The 25,697-nt window shown below is 32.6% G+C and overlaps 1 protein-coding gene across 4 annotated transcripts in view; it reads right to left on the bottom strand.

Moving 5' to 3' along the window:
* Nucleotides 1-25,697, bottom strand: part of col22a1 (collagen, type XXII, alpha 1) — a 129,822-nt gene that overhangs the window by 32,651 nt on the left and 71,474 nt on the right. For all 4 annotated transcript variants that reach the window (XM_073930460.1, XM_073930461.1, XM_073930462.1 and 1 more), the window contains 18 exon segments: nucleotides 23,526-23,579; nucleotides 23,401-23,454; nucleotides 20,858-20,911; nucleotides 19,882-19,926; nucleotides 17,280-17,333; nucleotides 17,078-17,131; nucleotides 15,182-15,217; nucleotides 15,062-15,091; nucleotides 14,929-14,982; nucleotides 12,931-12,984; nucleotides 7,035-7,088; nucleotides 3,884-3,937; nucleotides 3,714-3,767; nucleotides 3,524-3,577; nucleotides 3,309-3,362; nucleotides 1,640-1,684; nucleotides 1,497-1,559; nucleotides 1,132-1,185 (listed from right to left, as the gene is read on the bottom strand). In XM_073930460.1, coding sequence (XP_073786561.1) covers nucleotides 1,132-1,185; nucleotides 1,497-1,559; nucleotides 1,640-1,684; nucleotides 3,309-3,362; nucleotides 3,524-3,577; nucleotides 3,714-3,767; nucleotides 3,884-3,937; nucleotides 7,035-7,088; nucleotides 12,931-12,984; nucleotides 14,929-14,982; nucleotides 15,062-15,091; nucleotides 15,182-15,217; nucleotides 17,078-17,131; nucleotides 17,280-17,333; nucleotides 19,882-19,926; nucleotides 20,858-20,911; nucleotides 23,401-23,454; nucleotides 23,526-23,579 — 921 coding nt within the window.

Genomic DNA, 25,697 nt, shown 5'->3' with positions numbered 1-25,697 from the left:
TTATTTTATATGTTTTTATATGTTTAACTAACTGAAAAGGGTAAAACTGAATCTCTTTCTCGATTAAATGCAGATTTGAATGCAGAGCAGTTGAAAGATTAATAAACATATGCTTATTATCATCATTTGTAATATATGTTGCATGGTGTTTTGATTTGAGATCCCAAACTTTTAATGATTTATTGTACACTGAATAGACAACGCGATGGCGCAGTAGGTAGTGCTGTTGCCTCACAGCAAGAAGGTCGCTGGTTTGAGCCTCGGCTTAGTTGCCGTTTCTTTGTGGAGTTTGCATGTTCTCCCCGTGTTCACGTGGGTTTCCTTCGGGTGCTCCGGTTTCCCCCACAGTTCAAAAACATGCGGTGCAGGTAAATTGGGTAGGCCAAATTGTCCGTAGTGTATGAGTGTGAATGAGTGTTTATGAAAATGAATGAATGAATGTACACTGAATGCATTAATTCAGGATGAATAATTAATGCCAGAAAACACCTTTAATAACCTAAGAAGCCTTTAGGTGCCACCACAAATTCTTCTATCATCGTTATATTTTACAGGAAAGTTGAAATGCTTTCACACACGTGATCTGAATGAAGCAGGGTGATCTCTCCTTGATCATCACAAATGTTGGATTAATCTACATGGATAAAAAAGTTAAATATGTGCGTTTGGAACTGTGGGTCGCGATCCGTTACACCCCTAGTTAGTTGCATGCAAATATTAATTGCAAATACTATAGTAAGAACACAGAAAACAGAAGTTGCTTAACTTAAAAAGGGTGAGTAAACCTATTGCTTTTAACATGTTTTTTTTTTTTTTTACCTAAAGTGAGTAAACCTGTCACCTTAACGGTTTCGAGTTACAATGGATTTACTCAGTTATTAAAGTAACTAATCCGTTTTTACAGTGCATGTGTAACAAGGACAACTTAATTAAAAATATACCAAAATGGAAAAAGCTGAACATTATAAATGTTTTTAATAAATTGAACGTCCTTAAAAACATGTCAAACATTTAAGCAGAAGCCTTTTTTTATTAAACTTAATGGTTTAAACAGTTTTTAAACAACATTAATCTATTTTGAGTGTTTATCTCTTAGTTCATATAATTGTTTAGCTTTCTGGTCTTCCTCACCTTGTCTCCTTTCTCTCCTTTTGCACCACTGAGTCCTTCTCTTCCTCTCTCTCCCTACAAGAAAAATAAAGGAACGAAGATCTGAACATAATTGCATTAATATGACTTCAAATTATATCACGTACATGTACCTTTTCTATTTTTTCTACCAAACTTTGCAGCAGAAAATACAGTCCACCATTAAACAGATATAGGTTCTAACAGTAGGAGTGTTTTTTTTTGTGTGCAGTAGTGCTTTATGTTTTTACAAATCAATGTTTATGGATTGTGTAAATCAATGAACCATCTGATTCTGACTTCAAAACATTAAAACAAGAGAGAGATTTTGATTCTCTCAAACAATTGTCCTTATTATTCAGTCTTACGTGGTTCCCTCTCTCTCCTTTGGGTCCCATTGGGCCGACCTGCCCGGTCAAACCAGACTCTCCCTGAAAACAAAACAAGAGTTCGACATGTCCTTCTGTCAAAGATTTTCCAAAACTTTCTTTTTAAGTTTTACTTTCCTTACCCGTTCACCAGGAGGTCCTCGGGGTCCTGGTGGGCCTTCATCTCCCTAAGAGAAAGAACAAAGTGGCATTAGTGACAAAAAAGAATCTATAGTCCAGATGTTGAAGGGACAGTTTCTCCAGCTGATGAGTTACCAATCATAATCAGTCAATCCATAATTGCTTTTAATATTTTTTCTTAATTTGCCAGTCTTACATGTCTTTAAAACAGCATGTTTGATTGTATGTTGGTAAGGCATACTGTTGTTTATTTATTTATTTATTTTTAATGTCTGGAGTGTTGCTAGACTAGTAAATTACAAAATTTTCACGTAAACACTAACAAAATCAGTGCAATTAATCTAAATTCAGTTTGAATTTTGATTCTGGCTTCCAACGATCATTAGATAAAGTGATTATCGCGTCATATCCCGCCCCTTTCCAGAGGTATGCATTTGATCCTCTTCAGAAAATTGGTCAATTTGGTAAATCTTTTTGGAAAAACGCTTCATTTATTATTGTGTAGTTGATACATTTATGTTTTTAAGACCGCAAAAGAAAACACATGCTTTTGTGTGTATGTGCTCAGCCTTAAAGACCAACAGAACACACACACACACACCATTAAGTCATCTTAGGGTCAAAGCCATATCACCACCCTGCAGCTCAAGACCGGTTATTCACTGAAGCTAATCAAGGCTGAGATTGGTCAGTACCTGGATGCGAGGCCAGCAGGGGGCGCTTAACCTGTGGTCTGTGTGAGTCCTAATGCCCCAGTAAAGTGAAAGAATGCTATACTGTCAGTGAGCACTGTCTTTCGGATGAGATGTGGCACTCATCGTAAAGAGTATAGGGGTGAGAGTAGTAAATAGTATGTTGGCAGAACAGAGTAGTATAACAGTATGTTGGCTTTCTCAAGCAAACACAATGAAACAGCATTCGAAAGTGAAAACATAAACAGAACTGTGTGGCTCTTAAAGCGACAGTACACTATTTCATGATTACAATTATGACCAATATAATCATGATTATGATTTTCCCACAATTAAGCAACCCCAGTTACAGCGCACATCCCTAAAACCAGATGTAAGTGATAGTCCAATCACAGCAAACTAGGCCATAATCTGACCAATGAAATCAGAGTAGACTCTTGGGAAAGAGAAGGACATTGGATCCATCAAAAAAATCTTTTGGCTGCGTCCGAAATCGCCTACTACTCAGTAGGTACTACATTTGAATGAGAATTTACTACATGAATATTAGAAAAGTACATTCAATACAGTATGAATATCAGTAGTATGAATGGAACTGGACGTACAACATCTGCCATTTGTCATAATCACGTAACCGACCCACATCAGTTGCATTGCTACACTGTTATTAATGAATTGGATAGCATAGCATCCACCAGATGCGCACTTCAGAATCTTACTGGAAATAGTAGTTCATCCGGGTACTTGTCGCAAACTGTTTTTGAATACTATGAATTCTGACATACTACTCGGCTCACATACTGTTTTTAGCATACTATATAGTATGGAAGTAAGTGATATCAAATGCAGCATATATAAATTTGTAAAGTTTTGTTTGGCAACTTTGGATGGATGCTATATTAGTGTAGGAGATCCTAAAATAAAATGTGTTAAAGCAGCATAATAGCGGTACTTCACAACACAAATTCACATTATTTACCTTCGGTCCAGGTTTACCAGGGAAGCCATCCTGTCCAGATTCTCCTTTTTGTCCCTAAACAAAAAATAGGACATGATTAAAACGAAGAGCGCAATGCGACAGAAACCCAAACGAAAAGGTCGAAAAGCAGATCTGGCCTTTAGCGGGCTGTATGAATGATGAAGTTCTGCCTGAAGTAACTGAGTTCACAGTTTCCTCATTAAAACCGCTCTAACCTTCTCGCCGTCGTTTCCAGGGAAACCGTCCGCTCCATCTTTCCCTGGCGAACCCTGAAAAAGAATTAGCATTAAGACCATTATATCAAGTTTTTCTGCACAAAAACAAGTGTTCAGTTAATGGGGAAACAAGATTGTGGAAATCTCTGGACAGCATGCTTGAGGGCTGCGGGAGAACAAAAATCCTCACTGGTTTTCCTGATTCTCCTGGTTTTCCTGAGAATCCGATTTCACCAGGTAATCCCTGCGAGGACAAAGAGCGGGATTTTATTTAAAGCGCTGTTATTCTTTGGCTCTAGTAGCTTGCAAATTAAAAAATAAAAAAGATTGATTATTTTGGATTGGTGTATGTAAACTTACCGGAGGTCCTGTCTGTCCTGGGCTGCCAGAAACTCCAGGAGGCCCTTGAGGACCCTAAAAAAGGATGTTCAAAAGCTTACTGTGGTCAATATTGTGACAAACAATGACCAATGAAGACTATACAGTCATATTCATATCACAATACACATTTTATAATGTCAGATTTTCCAATATTGTGTCGGTCTAGCTGTGGAGCATACTGAAATGTAACAATATTATGTGGTGATTAACATTAATACAATACAATACAGAACTTGCATCTGAAAGTTTGCTTGCATAACAGCATGATAAATACTCCTTACAAAGACTAATACAAAAAAATTCATTTTATGGCCCGGTTCTACTGAGTGGTATGTAACAGTACGCTTCGGTTTGGTACGCTTTTATGGCTGTTTCCACTGTCAAAAGGCGTACCGAACCGTACAGTACCACCTTTTTGATAACCTTTCGAAAGGGTACCAAACATGAGAAAGGGTTACAGACGTGCAGCTGAACGCTATTGGTTTACAGAGATACGTCATTCGCTTACGCAACAAGCCAGAATGTAAACAAAGGACCCACCATGTTTGAAATACACAGCGAGAGATTACAGCGGAATTATATATACATATAATAACAAGCCATGGTCGATCCGAGCTCAAATAAACCTTGTCGTCGTCTTGATGAACAGCCATAAAGCCATGGAGTAGAGCAGAATCTACCCTGTGCCTCGTAGTTTTTTACGAGCCTGTCTGAAGTGCGAGCGGTTTCGCATCCTTGCTTGCGCTCGCAGCACGTCTATATCTGAAAATAACAAACTTCTTAAACTGAAGATAATACTGTGCGCTTGATTATTGACGTGCTTTCGAAAACCCGATCCTGTTAGACACTGACAAACGCTAGAGTGAAGCGCGAAAAAAGGGAGAAGCCGGAAAAAAGGAGCACGTTATTTCTTCAGCAAACGTGAACACACTGCCAGGTTTTATTTTTTAATCATCACCTTTCGGACTATTATGAACTCAGAATGACGGAATGACTCTCTAACAGAGGCTACACGTGCTGCTGAATATTACAGACACAGATAAGAGGTTTTCACTGACTGTAGGCTATATTTTGTGTTGTTTTGAACCTAAATAAGCACTAAATAGCCCCTTTCACACAGTGATACCGGTAAATATCCGGAAAATTTCCGGAACAACTTTACCGGTAAGTTCAAAAAAGCGCTGTTCACACAGGCGAGGACATTACGAAATTTTTCCGGAAAAGAGCATTCACACATCCCTCCCAAAATGGCTGTAAATTCTGACATCATTAACCAGAAATGACCTCTAAAAGGCTGCGCTTGTGTTTGTAAACATTTGACTACATTACAAACTCTTTGGATGGATCAGTATTGAGTATAACTCCAATGAAAACATATAGAGGAACACTTTCGCATGTCGAGATGTTCATGATATGTGTGTGTGCTGGCGCTAAGGGCGCTCATGGGCACACGCAAAGCTTGAAGGTAAACAAACAACGGATTATCATAAACATTTTATCGATAATTATTTACACAGTTAACATTAGGAAGGAACAGAAACATTATCTGACTAACATCTAGCCTTTTAAAAAAGGTGTCTGGAAAAATGCGTCTGACTGTTCTGATTGGCTAAAGCAGGTGTCTCACATCAGCACATTCTAGACGTGGACGCGCTCTTTCCGGCAATCTTCCTTCTGCATTCACACAACGCAGCATTCCGGCAAATTACCGGTAATGTTACAATTTCTCTTTCCGGAAAATAGCCAGAACGAATTTACCGGTATTTTCAAAAAGAGCCTGTTCATACATACAACCTTTCCGGAAAATTGCCGGTAATTTTCCGGAAAGTTCTGTATGTGTGAAAGGGGCTAATGTCTGCTGTGTGTAGTTTTTTTGTAGTTGGTAACATATCGGAGACTGTAAGGCGGTGTATGTGTTCATATATGTTTATTTATTTATTTATTTTATATAATTACAGACGTTACGGTAGGCTATTTCGCACCGTCATTGATCTGCAGTTATAATAAACTCCTGTTCATAAAAAAGTTAGTAATAAATATTTATACAGAAGTATTTATGCGTGTAAAGCATCTGTTTTGTGAGAAGTGCTTCTCATATGATATGTGAGCGACCCATACAGCTTTATTTTAGACATTTCCTCGAGCGAGAATGATGCGACTGAAACTCTGTCTTACACCACGCCCACCAACAGTTGCTAGTGGAAACGCAAGCCTGATAAAGGTGACCAGTACCGACCCAAACCGTACCGTACTGTACCAGTCAGTGGAAACGAGACATTACATGAACCTTATTCACTTACAACAAATTCATAATAACATATTATTATTGATATGATTTGTATGCATGTTTTTTTTTTGTCTTTTAACGGATTAGTTCACTGACAAATACAAATTTCCTGATCATTTACTTCTTGCCATTCAAGATGTTCATTGTTTTTACTTCGTAAAAATAAAATCCCTTTTCTGAGGAAAGCATTACATGATTTTTCTCCATAAACTGTAATAACTTCTATGGTGCTCAGTGGTTTAAACTTCCAAATTGATGATCGATAGAGGTTCACACTCGGAGAAACAACACACCAGCTCTGAAATACAAATGTTTGTGGTTAAAAAGTATATACATTTAAAGTTTTATTAAGAAAAAACACAGTTAAGACCCTTATTTCTCAGATGTGATCTTTCAGGGATCTTATGAATTACCACTGAAACCATTTGGAAGTTTAAACCAATGACTGTTTAAACCATTAAGCACCTTAGAAAACTTAACAACAAAATTCAGCTGCACATAAAAGAAGTAAATATATTGGATGACAAGGACTGAGTAAATATCTATCAATTTACATACTGAACGTGAACTACTCCTTGTATTAGGACTGATTTTCATTCCTTTAATAACCACCACTAGAGGTCCCGGTTACTCTAAACACATTTTGTTCTCCCCCAGATTTTCACCATATTAAAATACTCAATTAAAAAACAATAATAACAAACAAATCAAATTAAGCATGTTTACTGCCTAGAGTAAGTTCATTTATAATGTATGAAATGAGCAAGAGAAACGCTATTTGTCAATAAATTTACTGCTGCATAGGGTAAGTTTAAGGTATATGAATGTGATGTTAGTTCTTACAGGTGGTCCCGGGAGACCATCAACTCCTGGCAATCCTGCATCACCTTTTTTACCCTGGAGAAACAGAGAAAACATATTATCTCATTAGATAAGAAAAAAATATATTTAATAGAAATATATTTATCCGTGCAAATGTAAACCTTGCCATAAAAAAAAAGTTTTCATCAAAATACAGAAACCATTTCTTATTTTTTTTTGTGTAAGCAAGAATTTTACAGTACTTTAGAAATACTCAAAAATGCATCTGTCTCGTCACCTTAGAATTGTAAGGTTCTATCTGACATTTTTGTCAAAATTGAGTTATTGACATATTCTTATTAATTGACAACTTATTTACATTATGGATTAATAATTACATTGGGATAACAAAAAACAAATGTTACACACATACTGTTTGCTATATGGAATAAAAAAACTTTGAAGCTCAATATCTCAAAACCATTCAGAACATAGATAGCACCTTATAATTCCAAGATGATGAAATGTTTTCAAACTATTATGTTTAATTTACCAAAGTCACACAAGTGGCTATTTCACATCCGTCACATCCATAACAGAGAGATGTCACATCTATAACAACAGTTTTTCCTCATAAATGTGAAAATATTAAATAAAATTGTTTTTGGTTTATAGTGAGTCAACTCTTATCTATTTGATATGCATTATTTCTTTTGGGTTGTGCAGTTAAATTCACAGAATTTCTACAAAGTATGTTGTATGCTGTAAACCCGCAGACTTTTTTTTGTCACATCCAGAACGCCTTTTTTCCCTCATTTAAAGTACAAAACATGTTCACAGATGGATATTTTTCTGGTCCCTGAACTCTGTAATCAGTTGTTCTTATTGAAACAAAAGTTTCATTATAATATTAACATATGCTTTCTGTGTGAATTTATGTTTTGAGTTTTTGCTGCAAATGTCACATCCATAACGCTAGAATTGCTCAAATGCAATCAAAGTTACAATAAACCACAATTTTAAGTGGATACTAACAAGAAAAAAGACTGAAATGTACCAAATGTAAACAAATGAGTAAAAATTACATTGTACAAAATAGATTTATTATACTGTATTATAATAATACATTATATTAAATACTGATTATATCATATTGTATTATATAGAATTATATGTATAAAACAACTGTATGAAATCAGTGGAACATGCATCAAATTAAATAAGGAGACAATAAAGGAGGTGTTACATAAAATAATCTCTAAATGATTATAAATATTATATTAAATAACTTACAAATAGGGGAGCATGGGGCACAAAGTAACACAGGGTAAAATGTAACACAGAGTTTTAAGGTAGTTGCTCAGGGTTAACCATGGCATGCTTGTGAGGTTTTCACCTCAGTGTTGGCAGATGTCTTCCTGCCAATTATTATAAAAGTTTGGCGAAATTTGTGTGTGTATATATATATATATATATATATATATGTATATATATATATATATATATATATATATATATATAATATATAATATAAATTCGTATATAAACATATAAATTCGGTAAATTTGTATGTATATATATATATATATATATATATATATATATATATATATATATATATATATATATATAAATAAATAGATTATATACATATATATATATATATATATATATATATATATATATATATAAATAAATAGATTATATACATATATATATATATATATATATATATATATATATATATATATATATATATATATATATATATATATATATATATATATATATATATATATATATATATATAAAAGTATTTTTTATTATACTCAATATTTTTTTTATTTTGAAAAAATCTATGAAAGTATGAACGTAACATCTTATATTGTTGTGATTACCGTTTCCTTGACTAAAAGATGAAACCATTTTAAAGGATGTAAGAAGCACACAGTGACTGCTAGTCAGTTTTGAGGAAACCACGACACAGCGGGATTAGTTGTAACAATAAAGGTACACATTGTTGGACACCAATTAAACAAACATAATAATTGCTGAATTTTGAGCTTGAGTGTAATGTTGAGAATTTTTTATATATATAATTTTTTTAATAGAAAAAAATATATTTTATAGCTAATATTGCAAATAAATGCATTGTATAATAATGGATTTTAATGCAAATAAATCCACATGTAATCAATAGATAAGCAAATAAACATACTGTGCTGTGTAGAATGAAAAATACTACACTGCAAAAAATGCTTTTCTTAGATTTTTTTGTCTTGTTTCTAGTCCAAATATCTAAAACTTTTGTAGACAAGCAAAACCTATTGTCTTGTTTTGAGAAATATTATGCCAATATTAAGCTAGTTTTTCCTTAAAGCAAGCAAAATAATCTGCCAACGGGGTAAGCAAAATAATCTTACATCAAAAGAAAAAACAAGATTAATTTGCTTACCCCATTGGCAGATTATTTTGCTTGTTTTAAGGAAAATTTCACTTAATATTGGAATATTATTTTTTCAAAACAAGACAATATGCTTTGCTTGTCTAGAAAATGCTTCTTGATATAAGAAAGTTTAGATATTTAGACTAGAAACAAGATAAAAAAATCTAAGCAAGAAAAGCATTGCAGTGTACTAAGGAAATACACTATTTAAAGTAAACTGAATTTAAATTTATTGTGTGAAATCTGACTTTTAAAGCATGTGTTACAACTAACCCCCTGTCTGTTACAACTTGCCCTGCAGGTGCGGTAAATAGTAACATTTTACTCCAGGCACTATTGGCAATACTGCACAGAAACCCGGTGATCAAACTTTCAGAGCTCATTTGTAGGAGAGGCTTGTGTGTTGCTGGTAAAAAAATAAATAAATAAGGTTTGTCTAACCCCATTACATTGTTCATTATTTGGCCAAAACCAAAAAGTGTTACTTTGTGCCTTTCTCTCCTCTACACTTTTTTTTTCCAATTCAACTATGTCTTTTACACTTAGTTTATTTTATTTGTAACATTGACCTTACTTTATAATTTCACTGTATTTTTAAGTGTACATTTCTATAATTTATAACAGTTCTTATCAAATTTTCTAAAAGAAAAAATGCAGAATTGTATGAGAGAAATTCTATCCCAATGAAGCTTCTACTACAGGCATATGGCAAAGGTTGTGCTTCCCTCTGCTGGACAAACAGCAAAATCACACCGTTCACTGAAAATAAGCACGATGACGGAATTAAATACAAAAATTAAAAACTTCAAAAAACAAGAATATCAACCTATTTTGATATATTTCCATCTGAAACAGAATGTTAGCATTACAAATATGGGGAAATATATTATAAACATAATTATAATGGTCCCACTTTATATTAAGTGGCCTTAACTAATATGTACTTACATAGAAATTAATAGTTTGTTGCAATGTACTTATTGTGTAAATACATGTATTTACTGTGTACTTATGTTGATTAAATACATGTATGAAATTACATCTGTAATTAACTTTTGTAATTACATTTGTAAATACACTGTTGACCATCCCTTAAACCTTAACCCACCCTTAAACCTACCCATACCACCAAACCTGTCCATAACCCAACCTCTATCCCAACTCAAAAGCACCACAAGTGTTCTCAAATACATTATAAACACAGTAAGTACATTGTATTTATTTTTTTGATGTAAGTACATAGTAGTTAAGGACACTTAATATAAAGTGGAACCATTATAATAATTACTAACAAATATATCGAAGACAGTGATATGCTACCTGTCATTTTCAAATAGCGAAACCGAGCACATATGGCCTCAAAACTTTTAGACGTGAAATAAAGCGAATAAAGCGGCCATTTTATTTAAGAGAGCAATGGGTGGTAAAACTCTCCCCCACTTTCATATTTAATTTCACTGATGTAGCAGTGCGTGCTAACACTTTAGCATCCCCTGCTGCTGCTGCTGCATATGACATGTGCAGGCAGTCTGACGGAATTTCACTGATAACAGCTTTAAAAGGAAGGGTGGAAGAGACAGAAAACCTCTTTTAGCGTCAGACTCCTGCCGTTCAGCAGTTGTGCGTCATTCTACACTCACTCAAGCACGACCCGCAGCGTTTCTGAGTTACATTCCCTCACCGAGAGCTGCTGTTTCCCGCTGAGACAGAGAAAGTCGGACTGCACTTGAAACCCTGCGGCCCTGCCGAGCTACAACAAAGACATCCAGCAACTGCACCTAAAAACTCTCACACACGCGAGGATAAAAAGTAGTCAGGGTGACTCTTGTCGTACTGAATTGTTGAAATCTTGATATAACTTTAAAGTGCAATAAAATTCCAATAAAGGTTTTTAGATGCTAGTATTAGTATTGTTAGTGTTTATAAGCCATAGATATACACTAGATAACACATAGGGACCCTGAGCATGCGTCAAAAGCGACGCCACATTTGTACAGTGCTCCCAGGACAAACAACTGCACCAGTCAAGACTACCAATGCGAAGATGCTGAGTATGGGTGTAGTAATGGACAAACAAAGAAAACAAAGCACAAAGGCAGAACATTTCATAGGTAAGATTTTTTTTTTTTTTTACATTCTTGTATGTTATGAACTTTTGTGCCCAACAAACAACATTATTGATGATAATAGTCACTGCACTGACCATAGCGCAAAGGAGCACCAACTTTTACTAAATTCCAGGCTTATGCTAGTTTTATTGAATAAAATAAGCAAACAGCGTAAATGAAATATGACAACAAGATGCTGTGGTGCCAGAATCTTGTATTATTGTCGGCTAAAACGAGTCGTTTATAACGGAGATTCATTCACAAACGAATCGCTCCCTCCATAACAATGAGATGTGAAAGCAGGAGAGAAGGTGTGTTTCAGGACATGGATTAGATCAAATTTAACAGAGAGGGAGGATAATACATTTACATGCACATAAACACACACTCTTTGGCAATGCTTGTTCGGTCACTCATCCATCAATGTAGAAAAGTGATGTAAAATTATAATTTTCGTAATTAAAAAAAAAAAAAATTGCATACTGACCTCCAGGAAAACTCCAGATCATAGATATATGTGTATATGTGTATATATCTCTGGCTCTGGATGGCCACAGTCCTCCACTGCACCTTGGTTCCGCATTCATTTCAAAGGAGCACTACCCTGTACTAAAATGGTGGCTCTATTGACTCATTCCTTCTAATAGACAACAACCGGGTAGACAACATCTAATGTAAATATCTATGCCTATAATCTAGTGCACTGCAAAACACTGACAACATTCACGTTTAGAAGATATAAACCTGATATAAACATACAAAGCTTGCAGTTTGTCACTTAAATTGATCAACGTTTTGTTTTTTCACGTCACCTCATACTTCAGTTTTTAAATCAATCGTGACCAAACAAATGCTCTCTAGTATCTGAAGCACCTGGGATCATGACAGGCATCTGATGTTACTGTAAATAATATTTAAGTTATCATACACAAAACTCCTGTGAGAGTTTCAGAGAGCTAGCTGTCGGCCAAATTTATCTCGATACACACAAACCTTCTCCTACTTGTTTTATCTTTCCTATGTTTTATATATATATATATATATATATATATATATATATATATATATATATATATATATATATATATAAAAGCACTATTATTTCTGGGAAGAAACAGTGTTTTCCAAGAAGTCGGAGAATGAGCATTTTAATGATGTTGCGGTTTTATCAGTCTGAGGGCGTCTGAACATCTCCTATCTCTTTTCTTAATGGGCTCCTTGCTTTAATCTGAGCTCAGAAACACCAGACACACGAACCAAACCGCACTGAGATCCTCACAGTCTCTATAGTGACCACAGAGCAGGTTATAGAGCATCTTACATAGCTATTAAAATCAGCCGAGCTGGATTGTTACAACAATAATAAAAATTACAAATGTCTTACCCTTGGTCCAGTGTCACCCGTCTCACCAGGCAAACCTGGAGGTCCAGGAGGACCCTGTGGAAGAAAAAAAAAACAGCATCAACAATAGGCTGATTAAAAACAATGAAGTGAACAACAATGGAAGACAGGAACATAACATGATGAGCATTGTGATTCAAGTATATATTTGAGCTCCATTTTTAAAGTATGATTGCCATTGAATTAAATGTAATTATTTTAAAATACTTCTCAGAACTTATTAATTTTAAAACACTACATTTAAACAGCATTAAATCAGGATAAATCCTATATTTCAGGATCTATATGTATTTAGCCAATGGGCTACATGCACACAGACTTTTAATTTTCAGCCAGGCAACCCAAGGGCTTCCGGTGAACTGTCTTTTCATTACAAAACTGTCACGTTTAAGATCTGAAATCTTAAAAAATGAGTGATCTTCACTGCCTGTTAAATATACAATATGAAGTAGGTCTCAGATCAGACAAGAAGCACTGCATTAAATTCCATTTCCCCCTGCCATGTCTATTAAATATGACAGTTTATTTAACCTCAGGTTTACGCTTGAACAACTAAATGAAAGCATATGTCTATTTAACTGAATGCATTGTGATTACATTACAGCATCGAAGCTGTGAAAACAACCTTGTGAAATTAATAATAGTCACATTAAGCTTTCACCGGAAGTTTATCGTCGGATTTAAAACTCTTGCTGTGCATACAGTCCATTGAGCTCAAATTAAAATATGTGAATCAGACATACTTTTGCTCTTTAGTAAATAACTATAAAACTTTTTAAAACAAATTACATTTTAAGATATACCTTCCACAACATATAAAAAATGGCTAAAATGTATTAATTTTTTTATAACAATGCATTTTCTATGTCTAATTAGATTTATTTCATGTCCAAAAACATATTTATTCTAAACCTTTTTAAATTATAAGTTTTTTCTACAAAATAATGTAAAAAAAAATCTCCCAGCCCACTCATTCACATTAAAACAAGGAAACCTGTCTGTGCCTACCACTAAAAACATGCCACAAAACGTCCTCTTTTTAATTTAATTTAATTTAATTTAATTTAATTTAATTTAATTTAATTTAATTTAATTTAATTTAATTTATTTTAATTTAATTTAATTTAATTTAATTTAGTTTAATTTAATTTAATTTAAACAGAAATTACCTTAATAACAAGTGCAAATAAATGCACAAATACAATTTAATGTCATAAAAATTATATTTAAATATATTTTGATGCATTTAAACAAAAGTAAATAAACAATAAAACTTTACAACAATATTTTTTACTAAATATTAATATTGTTATTAATTATTAAATATTATGATATTTGGTACTGACTAATAATGTACTATATACACAAATATATTATTGTAAGGCATCCTATAGAAAATATTAATTTAAAAGAGAGACCTGTGAGGGGTGTACTGATTTATAGTAAGCATATACCAGTGGTAAAAAAACACAAATGAAAAGATTTGAGCATAATCAGTCAGAATTATTAGCCCCCTTGTATATTTTTCCCCAATTTCTGTTTAACGGAGCGAATATTTTTTTTCTAAACACGATAGTTTTAATAACTCATTTCTAATAACTCATTTGTTTTATCTTTGCCATGATCACAGTAAATAATATTTGACTAGATATTTTTTAAGACACTTCCATACAGCTTAAAGTGACATTTAAAGACTTAACTAGGCTAATTAGGTTAACTAGGCAGGTTAGGGTAAGTAGGCAAGTTATTGCATAACAACGGTTTGTTCTGTAGATTTTCGAGAAAAAAAATACTGATTAAAGAGGCTAATAATATTGATCTTAAAATGGTGATTAAAAAAATAAAAACTGCTTTTATTCTAGTTAAAATAAAACAAAACTTTCTTCTGAAGATAAAATATTATAGGATATACTGTAAAAAATACTGCACATAGAAAAATCTGTTTTGAAATAACATCTCAAATCACAAAATGAATCTTACAGGAGGTCCAGGGAGTCCGTCCACTCCTGGAAGTCCCGCTTCTCCTTGGGCTCCCTGAAAATACATTTATGGTTTAAAAACTTCTCTGAAGAAGCTAAAATAGACTCATCTTCCCAACTGACTGAACACTCACAGTCTCCCCCTTGAGTCCTGCCAACTGAATCTGTGGAGAAACACAAATGAAAAGTTTTGAGCAAGTCAATACAGCGGTTATAGAATGTGATTCCTTGATTTAACCAATCAAACATCTCACCGCATCACCAGGTATTCCGGCAGGACCTTGTGCACCCTGTCAAACCAACACAGCATGTATTAAACCACATTTTGAAAGTTTAACATAGAGAATACTGGAGTTTCTTTTAGACATTTTAACAAGGACATTACTAAAGCTCCAACTGTGATTTAATATTTTGAGTGGAGTTCAATTGGAGTAAAATGATCCGTTCGGCAAGTTCTGACAAGCTAGTATTTGGAAATGTGTGTGAAAGACAGCAGACAAGAGCTCAAATGACATAGTTTGGTTGCAATTTGGGTGATTTTTGTAAATGAGTGTGAGAAACACCGGCATAAGAAACAAAACTGTAATTTTCCAAAGAAGATATATGTGGTTTGAGGTTTTGATGTGGGGAAAAAAAAGAGTCAAATATATCTGGCTCCTTCTTCAATTATCTAAGAAATGCAATAAGAGACATTCAATAAAATAAAGTTAATAATAATATTAAAATAAATAAAATTCAGTTAAATGGATTTAGAGCAACGTGAAAGTTAATAACAGGAACAACAAAAGCCAAGCAACCATCATCTCCACAAAATGTGTCTCCTTATTAGAATGTGGGATATTTATAACCTGCAATGATATTGTAAAAATATAATATTTATTGTTTCCACTGACATTATAATAGAGATTAAACAAATTTCCAGCTGCTGAAAATTGTCATCCATATTTGGTTTTGGGGAGTAAGTGAAAAACAGCTCAAAGGCTGCTTAAATAACGCTCCAACATTTCTATGTAGTATACTAGTTCCTGCTGCTTACGATACATGTTGTCATGGAAACGCTGGTGAAATTGTGTTATTAATGTATGTACATTTTATAGCTATTGAGTTTAATTTTTAATTAAAAGTATTTAAATGAAAAAATATACGTTATATGATTTAATAAATCTCAAAATGATTAATACAAAGCATTTTCGCCTGACACATCCAGAATATTCCGCGTCGACTGAGAGATTTCATCCCGAATTATGCAAAAGACAACTAAAAACACATTTTGAAAGTCTAAATGTATTCACAGTTGATGAAATGTAATAGATTGCAGTTTTGACTGACACAAAAATTAGCCTTTTCCCTATAAAAATATTTTTTAATTAATCAGATTTTTAACAAAAATATTTCAAGATTCAATGATCCATTCATGGAGACGGTCAGTGGATTTGTTTGTAAAAGAATCAGAAGCTACAAACTAATCGTTTGAGTAAATGATTCAATGAACCACTAATTAAATTGTTGCCCTCTACTGGCTGTTTAATTGCATATTATTTTTTGTTCATGACAAGCCTAAACCAGGTACCAGATCAAAACACACTGCAATAAATTAAGCATTCTTTTCTAAACCAAACCCTAAACATTCTCAAAATGAAATAAAATAAAATATAAAATTGTTATGATGATCAGCGTTTTAGTGGTTGCAGATCGCTGATGGACTACAAGGTCCAGTCATGCACCACACACACTCACACCGGTTCCTGATCCTGACTGATTGCATACACACAGCCGGAGAGTTATCAAAGACTTGTTAATCTGTCAAGTTAACATTATGATGCTTTTTCTTGCCTTGTCCTGCCTTGGTTTTTACCCTAGCCTTGTTAGTTTGTTTACGTTGTCTGCTGCCTGCCTGTATTGACCATTTGCATGTTATTTGACAATAAAATAAAAAATAGCAAAACAAAATGCAATAAAATAAAACTAAATAAGATAAAAGAAAAAATATAAAACACAAACAATAAAACAAAAAAAAAATATATAAATCAAATAAATGTATTAAAATAGAATAAAAGATAAAACAAAATAAAAATAATGAAACAAAAAATAAAAGAAAAGAAAATATGAAATAAAATAATAAAATTAGATAATAAATTGCACAACTCTACCTTTTCTCCTTTTACTCCATTTGGACCAGGAGCACCAATCAGCCCTCTAACCCCCTGATTTTACAAAAAAAAAAAAAAGAGTCACTTAGCAATACCTGAAATCAGCTCACAATAAAATCTTCTGCCCCCCCAGTGCAACTGCATGCTGAGGAAAATGGTACATGACAAATTATATACATTTCAGAACTATCAGAACACTTACTTCTTTTCCTGGAAGACCTGGTTTCCCTGGAAACCCATCTGCACCCCGCTCACCCTAAATAACATCAGAGAGTGAGAATAAAGACATGCTCGATGTTACACAAGAGATATACTTTGCACAAATGCTGTCTTTTTGAAATGTATAATCATGAAAATAAAGTTTCCTATAAAAATACTGTTATCAGCACTTTATAAATAAAAAAGGTTTCTTTAGCAGCAATATTAGAATGATTACTTAAATTCAGCTTTGAAATCACATGAACTGCAATTTTAAATATATTCAAATAGACAACTTTTGTACATAGTTGATGCAATAATTAAATGCTATGTTAATGCTTCCAAATTTACAATTTCTAATGGCTAATTTCATCTTGAAGTACTCTTAATATTACTGTACGTACAAAAAGTTGTCCTTTTCTGTATTTATAGGCACAATTAATACACTTTACAGCAAGTTACAGCAAGAAATTAGCCATTAGAAATGGTCAAAGCATTAATAAGAGCACGTTTAATTATTTCATCAATTAAGTGCAAAGGTTGACTGGTAAAATAAAATAAATAAAACAAAAAAGCAAATACTGAAAACAAACTAAAATGTTAAGTATTGTTTCCTAAAACAACCCCTAGATATTTTGGGCATAATTCTCATAAAATAAATAAAATAAAATAAAATGAATAAATAAAACAAAAAACAAAACAAAAAAGCAAATAAATAAATAAACGAAAATATGAAGTATTGTTTTGTAAAACAACCACTAATATATTTTGGGCATAATTCACATAAAATAAATAAATAAATAAAATAAAATAAAAATAAATAAATAAAACAAAAAACTTAACAAAACAAAAAAGCAAATAAATAAATAAGCTAAAATATTTAGTATTATTTCCTAAAACAACAACTAAATATTTTGGGCATAATTCTTGTAAAAAAATGTGTGTAATTTTTATATATATATATATATATATATATATATATATATATATATATATATATATATATATATATATATATATAAGGTAATACTATTAAAGGTAAAGTCTTCTATTTATTTTTAAATATTAGGTAATAAATTAGGAAATTACCCATTGCAAATTTAATGTAAAAAAGTTTTGGCTTTTTTTAAAGATATTTGGTTTTTGGCCCTTCATACAAAAAGGTTTGGGCACCCCTGGTCTAGACAGTAGTGTTTTGTTTTTAATGGACCACAGACAGCAGGAAACCAGCTGATAAAATAAGTGTAACATGATGAGCTCCAGAAAAACATGTGCGATATACACTATATGCAGAGCCTGCTGTTTCAGGTCAGGAATTTAGGAAATAGAACAGATGGTAGATGAGTTTGTACATATTTATTTTGAAATCAAGGCCATTTCAGTTCAAATGAAAAACCATCATCGCAAAAGTATAATCTGATACTTTCTGTATCAATGAACCGTGCGGTTGTTACAAAAAAAATCCATATTTTCTGTATTTGATAACCAGCATTTTTACTTAAGATTAATTAATTACTTAAGCATTTCTGCACAGATCATTTCTGACCTGTAGGGTTAACTAGGTTTGTTTAAAAAAAAGTCTAATTTATCTTAAAACCCCTCTGTAGGTGAAGCGTCAGACAGACTGGGAAATGATGGCAATTCTGTGCTGTGTGAAACTGTTGTAAGGCTGTTCAGACTGCGCAACGCCTCCACAAAACAGGAAATATGGAGTCTGCATCAGCGCGATGACATCTGTTTGAGTTATTAGTCTGCCCTGCATAAAAATATTCCCTCTGTAGGGTTCGGGATCTGACAGTACTTAGTGACAATGACTAGTTTGGGCCCCGTCCAAGTTATTCCAATGCATCAAACTAAAACAAGGGTGCTGACATCGTCCCATACCTCATAATGACAGACTAGACTGGATTATTACATTTTCTGAACATGTTCTGAGTGCTGCAAAAACACCTGACAAACCATTTGACAAATCATTTATGTCTGTTGCGCAAACTCCACTTAACATTAGAGGTTTGTTCACATCTAACAAAATAGTACATAAAATAGGTACATAAAATAGGTTTCTTCAAGACTTTTTAAGACCCCTTTAAGACCATTATGAATAAAATTTTAGACATACAGGGCTAAACACAATGATTTTTTTTTCTAATGGCCTGGTTTCTTCTGTAAATAGTGATTGTACTAACTATTGTATTAAGATCGTGTATGTGGGATGTGTTGCTTTAGTTTTCTTTGGCAGATTAGGGAATTTAATATGGAGAATTTGCTGTAAAACTGTCTAACAGCTGTTGTAAATTGAATCTCTTTGCAATAAAAACTTAAATGTGACAAATAAAAGTTTTGAAATTAATTGTTAGTTATGTGGTGTCAGCTCTATAGGGTAGATTTCCATGGACATAGGAAAATCAAGACCTGTTTAAAATGATTTAGGACTTACAACCCAATATGTCAGTGAATTTAAGACTCTATTTTGTTTACAATTTTGTTTTTGAAATTACAATTTTGTTTTTACAGTTTTGTTTTTGAAATTAAAGACGTTTTTAGACATTTTCAGACCCCGTGGACACCCTGTAGTAATTGATTGACAGGTGTCAGTCATCCCTTACCTGATCTCCAGTGGATCCCTTCTCTCCTTTATTTCCAGCTCCTCCCTGAGGAAAAAAAAAAAAAAAAAACTGTAATGTTATAAACTGGACACACTAAGATCTGCCCAGAACAGATATAACACAGCATCCTGAATAAAAAAAAAGTAAGCTTGAAATGATAATTGAATATAGAAAAAAAAATCATAAAAAAGTAATACAAAACACCATACATATAATTGCAATTTTAAAATGAAATAAAAATATCACAAAAAAGAAAATAATGACAACAAAACAAAACAAAAAGAAAATAATAATAATAATAATAATAATAAAACAAATCCAAATAAAAAATTAAATAAATAAAAAGAAAAAATATGAACAAAACAAAAATAAATAAATAAAACAACATAAAAGAAATTAAAATAAAATAATAATAACAATAAACCAAAAAATAAAAGAAAACAAATAATAAAAGAAAAAGAAAATAAAATAAAACGAAAATAATGTAAAAAATAATAAAATAAAACAAAATAAAAACAATAATAAAACAAAATAAAAATAAAATAACAAAAACAAAAACAAAACAAAATAAGAAGAAAAGAAAAATGAAATAAAAAAAACAATAAAACAAAAAAAATAATAAAATAAAATAAATAAATAAAAAGTTTACCAAAAGTTACTACAAAAAAGCGGCAACTGTTGATGTTGTTTGGTAATTTTGTAGTGTTTTGATGTATAAAGTAAATATGTAATTGAGATATGAAAAGTAGCATTATAGATAACGTCAAACACTTTTGTTAAGCCTAAACATTAGAAATAAAATTGTATTTATGAGAAATGAAACTGTAAATGTAATATATATATATATATATATATATATATATATATATATATATATATATATATATATATATATATATATATATATATATATATATATACTAATAACTTCATAAACTTTATATTCTTATCATTTTTATTGCAGAAATAGACTTACAGACAGTCCTTGAGCACCTGGCACTCCAGGTGGACCGGCATTCCCTTGGATACCCTGAATAAAAATGAATCAAAAAGGTAAGATTAGTGTAAAATTTTGAAAAGACCATCTAAGCACAGTGTCAGAAACATCATGCTAATAAAAAAACGGTATAACAAACTAGTTATCATGGAAATACTCAATTATGACATTGGACAATACTGAGATTATTCAATTATTTACATTTGCTAGAACTACCTTTGTTACTGATATGCATTTATCAACACTTATTTAGAGTGAAGTAACTGTTATATAATTATTGCTTAGCATCTATCAACATCAACAAATCATTTCAATATAAATTTCTATAAAACATATGGTATATTACACTCAAAAAGACAATAAGTGTATACACAATACCTAGTGCTGTCAAATGTGCAAAGTACACACATTTACAGTACTGTGTAAAAGGCCTAAACACTACATGAACTTTGTGGTCGTAAGACTTATAAAATATTATATATAATCAGACATTTTATATAATCAAACTCAATATATAATCAGTCGCTTAATTAAAACGAACATTAAATATAGGAAATATGTACAAAAATACAACAGAACAACAATTCCTCTTTAAGCAAAAGTCTACTGTATGTTTAATCTGGCTTCACTTGGCACAGTTTTGTTCTAATCGTCCTGACATTTTCTGAAATAATATGCTGTGTAATAATATCAGGCTTCAATCAGCACTTTCCAGAGTTCTTCTTTAGGTTTAGAGTGCCTATCCTTCTTGTTCTGTCCAGGTGATCTCAAACAGCCTCTATAATATTCAGATCTGGACACTGTGGCGGCCATTTCATAACTGTGTCTGTGTTTCGCTAGCTGTTTTCTTTCTCCAAATACGATTTCACTGCAATTAGCGAATCATTATCATGCTGAAAATGAAAACTATTACCACTGAAGTGCTTTCCAGAAGGATTTGCGTAATGTCTTAAAATCTATCTGTACTTTTTAACATTCACAATTCCACCAATTCAGACAATATTGCTAACAACACTGGTAGAAATGCAGCTCAAACCAGGGGTCTGTTCTTCGTACCTCGCTTAAATGATCTAAGATTATTTGGCAGATCCTGGATCTTTTCATCTTGATAACTGATCTCTCGCTAATTTGGTTCTTCAAACAAGTTCGCGAACCAGATTAAAATGTCTGGATAAACTGATCTGAGATCGCTGCGTGTGTTGTGAAGGACAGATCTATCGATCCTCGAAATCATGATCAGCAATGCAACAATTGGCTGACGGCACAGCAGCGTAATGACATCATCTGATTAATATTCAATTATCCATGTGAGCAAAATTACATCAAATTAGCAGTAAACGGTTTGTTAAATATGACACGCAATAACCTTCCACATTTGTTGTGAGCGGCAGGCTTTACACTTTCATGTGTCAAGAGTAATCATCATGTATTTCAATGCAAATGAATGTATTTAGTTCTACATTTAGAAAAGATTTTCTTTATTATAGTAGCCTTTTTTAATCGGTGTAAAGAATAACTGGTTGTTTACAAAAGCATTTTGATATTGGTAAAGGCGTCTGCAACTTGTGGAGCATCAAATCACTGGCATATTAACTATCAAAACATGTTTATGACTGCATAAATGTATTATTGCTTCAAAAAAAGTCACATATTGTGCATTTCTATTATACACAATTTGTACTAAAGCGATCTAAAAAGTTCATATTAACAAGTTTTCTCTTTGCACCACCAGGTGGCCGTCTTTGTACTTTCATTTCGAGGGTGCAGATTGCATATGTTTTATTAATATGTATAACTTTAATTATTTTATTAATGACCATAACTTTATATATATATATATATATATATATATATATATATATATATATATATATATATATATATATATATATATAGTTAAAAAATATGTACCATTTTCCCAAGTGTATATAAAACTGTAAGAAAATATCAGTGCTTATATGAATCCTTAATCCTGCTTATATGAATTGAACCTGCTCCCGATCAGGTTTAAGCTAACAGAACTGTTGCTATGACAACAACTCTCGGATCAGCTTTGAAGAACGAAACGATCCTGGATCGTGTCAAATCGTCAATATCCAAATCCAGCTAACCGAGTAATCCACGTACGAAGAACGGACCCCAGGACAACCAGCCTCCCTCATACATTATCTTAAACAATTAAACCTAAAAAATTCCTACCCTTCATTTATTCACCTTATATACATCTCAATTAAATTAAAAATGACAAGAAAATTTTGACTTATAATTTGTTTTGTGGTAAAGGATCACATACTGTACTGTATATCCATCAGTAAATCAACAGATTTAATGTTGGCCTGAAACTTTTGACAGTATGTAAATTATGTAAATACAAGCTTTTATTTTGGATGCGATGAGTATGTTGACAGCTCTAATGATTACATTATAAGCAGTAAGCATAAATATGTACTCTTGTGGTTAATTTCTGACCCTGGGCTCATCAAGAAACACTGTAACTCTGTCTGTAAGTGTTAATGTCTAACCTTTGGTCCGAGTGGTCCAGGCAGCCCAGCTTCACCAGCAACTCCTTGATCACCCTGTGTATCAACATGCTAAATTAACAGACAGTATCGATCCAAAAACACCATCAACATGAGCTGTTACTCACTCTTTCACCCTTATCGCCTTTTTTCCCAGCCAGACCTGGTAAACCATCTGATCCCTAAAAATATCCAAATATAAACACATATTAATATCACTGATAGTAACATTTCTTTTTGTTAAATTTGATCTTCTGCTCATCATGGATGCCAACACACACGCAAAAAATATTGGATTTACTCATTTCTTTGAAGGTAAGTGGTTGCAAACAATTTATATCTGAATTTAAACAAACAAGTTGAACATTACTAAATTGAATTTGTCTGCTTTAATTCAGCCTATATAAATCGTTTGCAACCACTTACCTTAAAAGAAATTAGTAAATCCAATTAATAATTTTTTCAGGGTACATGTGGTCATAAATACTAGGGGTGTAATGCAAAAATTTCTGTAATGCAGAGCTTCTCTCAAGAACGAAATTTTTTATGAGCGATTGCATTTTTTTAGAGGAACACAAAAACTTTTCAAAACTTTTTTTTTTCTCCCACACGTTTTTTATTTTTATTTTTTAATTTTTTGGATGGATCTCAACCACAGTTCAGAACACACGTGATCCATGAATTAATAACTTTTTTTTTTTTAACTTGTAGGTTAATCCAAACTTTATAACAATTGCAGAGAGATCGCCTCCCGCGTCATTTAAATCACATGTATGAAAGCATTGTAAAATATGATGATGACGGAAAAAGTTATGGTGGGACCTACCTAAATGCTTTCTTGGGTGTTTTCTGACAGTTTGTTTAGCCTGCAATAATGAATTCAGTGTAAAGCTGCACAATTAAACATTAAAAGATTGTGTTATCGATTTAAACCCGTGCAACATGCATTATAAATGATCAGCATGTTTATTAATCCTTCGAATCGCTGCATTCAAATCTGCGTTTAATGTTTTGATTAAGTTTTTACACGTTGTCAGTGAGTTACAATTAAATAACAAAGAAGTATTGGGAGAACAGCTTATAGTTCAGATATAAACACTGATGATTCTGGTGTAAAGTTTAAAATCACAATTTAATGGAACTTGAGGCTGGTGAATGTTGTTGCAATTACAGTGTGTGACCAACAGGTTTTTTTTTTTTTTTTTTTTTACCCGGTTTTATTTATTTATTTATTTTTTTATTAATGTCAGGGTAACAACATCATATAAATTTGTTACAAAGAGTGTACATGAGTTTTACAGAGGAGCAAAGCATCAAATAAGCTCATAAATGTGTGACCAACAGGTGGCGACAAACAACCATTAAAATGATGTCACTGAATAGGTTTTCGAAAATGATCCACCTACAGTATAATGAAACATGAAGTTTCATGTGTGAATTGTTGAATCATTAATTGGAAATAAATATGATATGCTGTACAAGATGTTAGATTTCTATATTTAGCATTATCAGCAACTGTAGCAAAGATCATTTTTTATAATGCATATTTTCTTCTTTTTTATTTTTATTAAAACTACCGGTTCTAAGTTCTGTTTGTTAAAACCAAGGGCTTTTTGCAGTATTTTTTTGTATTAATGGAAAGCAAATTACATTTTTCTCCACTCTTTTTTGCTGATCCGAAAAATGGTCCGATCCATGATTTAAAAACCATTGTGTGAGCTCAACCGTAAGATTTGTGATCCATTACACCACTATCCACCACTAAATCCCTTTACAGCAGGGGTGTCCAAACTCTATCCTGGAGGGCCGGTGTCCTGCATAGTTTAGCTCCAACTTCTTTCAGGACACCTGTCTGGAAGTTTCTAGTATACCTAGACCAGGGGTCACCAATCTCGGTCCTGGAGGGCTGGTGTCCCTGCAGGATTTAGCTCCAACTTGCCTCAACACACCTGCCTGGATGTTTCAAGTATACCTAGTAAGAGCTTGATTTGCCTGTTCAGGTGTGTTTGATTAGGTTGGAGCTAAAATCTGCAGGACACCGGACCTCCAGGAACAAGTCTGGTGACCACTGACCTAGACAGAGCTTGATTAGCAGTTTCAGGTGTGTTTAATTGGGGTTAAAAACTAAAATATAGCTGCGTCCCAAATCGCATACTTATGCACTATTCTACGTCATTTTGTAGTATAAATAGTGTAAGTAGTGTGTTCACACTGAAAATTCTAAAAATATTAAGTGCACTTTAATTACCCGGATGATGCACTCATTCAGCCGCTAAAATGAAGTGTGAATGATGGACACT

This window comes from Danio rerio, chromosome 19 (genome assembly GCF_049306965.1).
Source record: "Danio rerio strain Tuebingen ecotype United States chromosome 19, GRCz12tu, whole genome shotgun sequence".
NCBI classification, from domain to species: Eukaryota; Metazoa; Chordata; class Actinopteri; order Cypriniformes; family Danionidae; genus Danio; species Danio rerio.
Note: the sequence above shows the minus strand (reverse complement) of the source record. Positions and strands in the feature narration are given on the sequence as shown.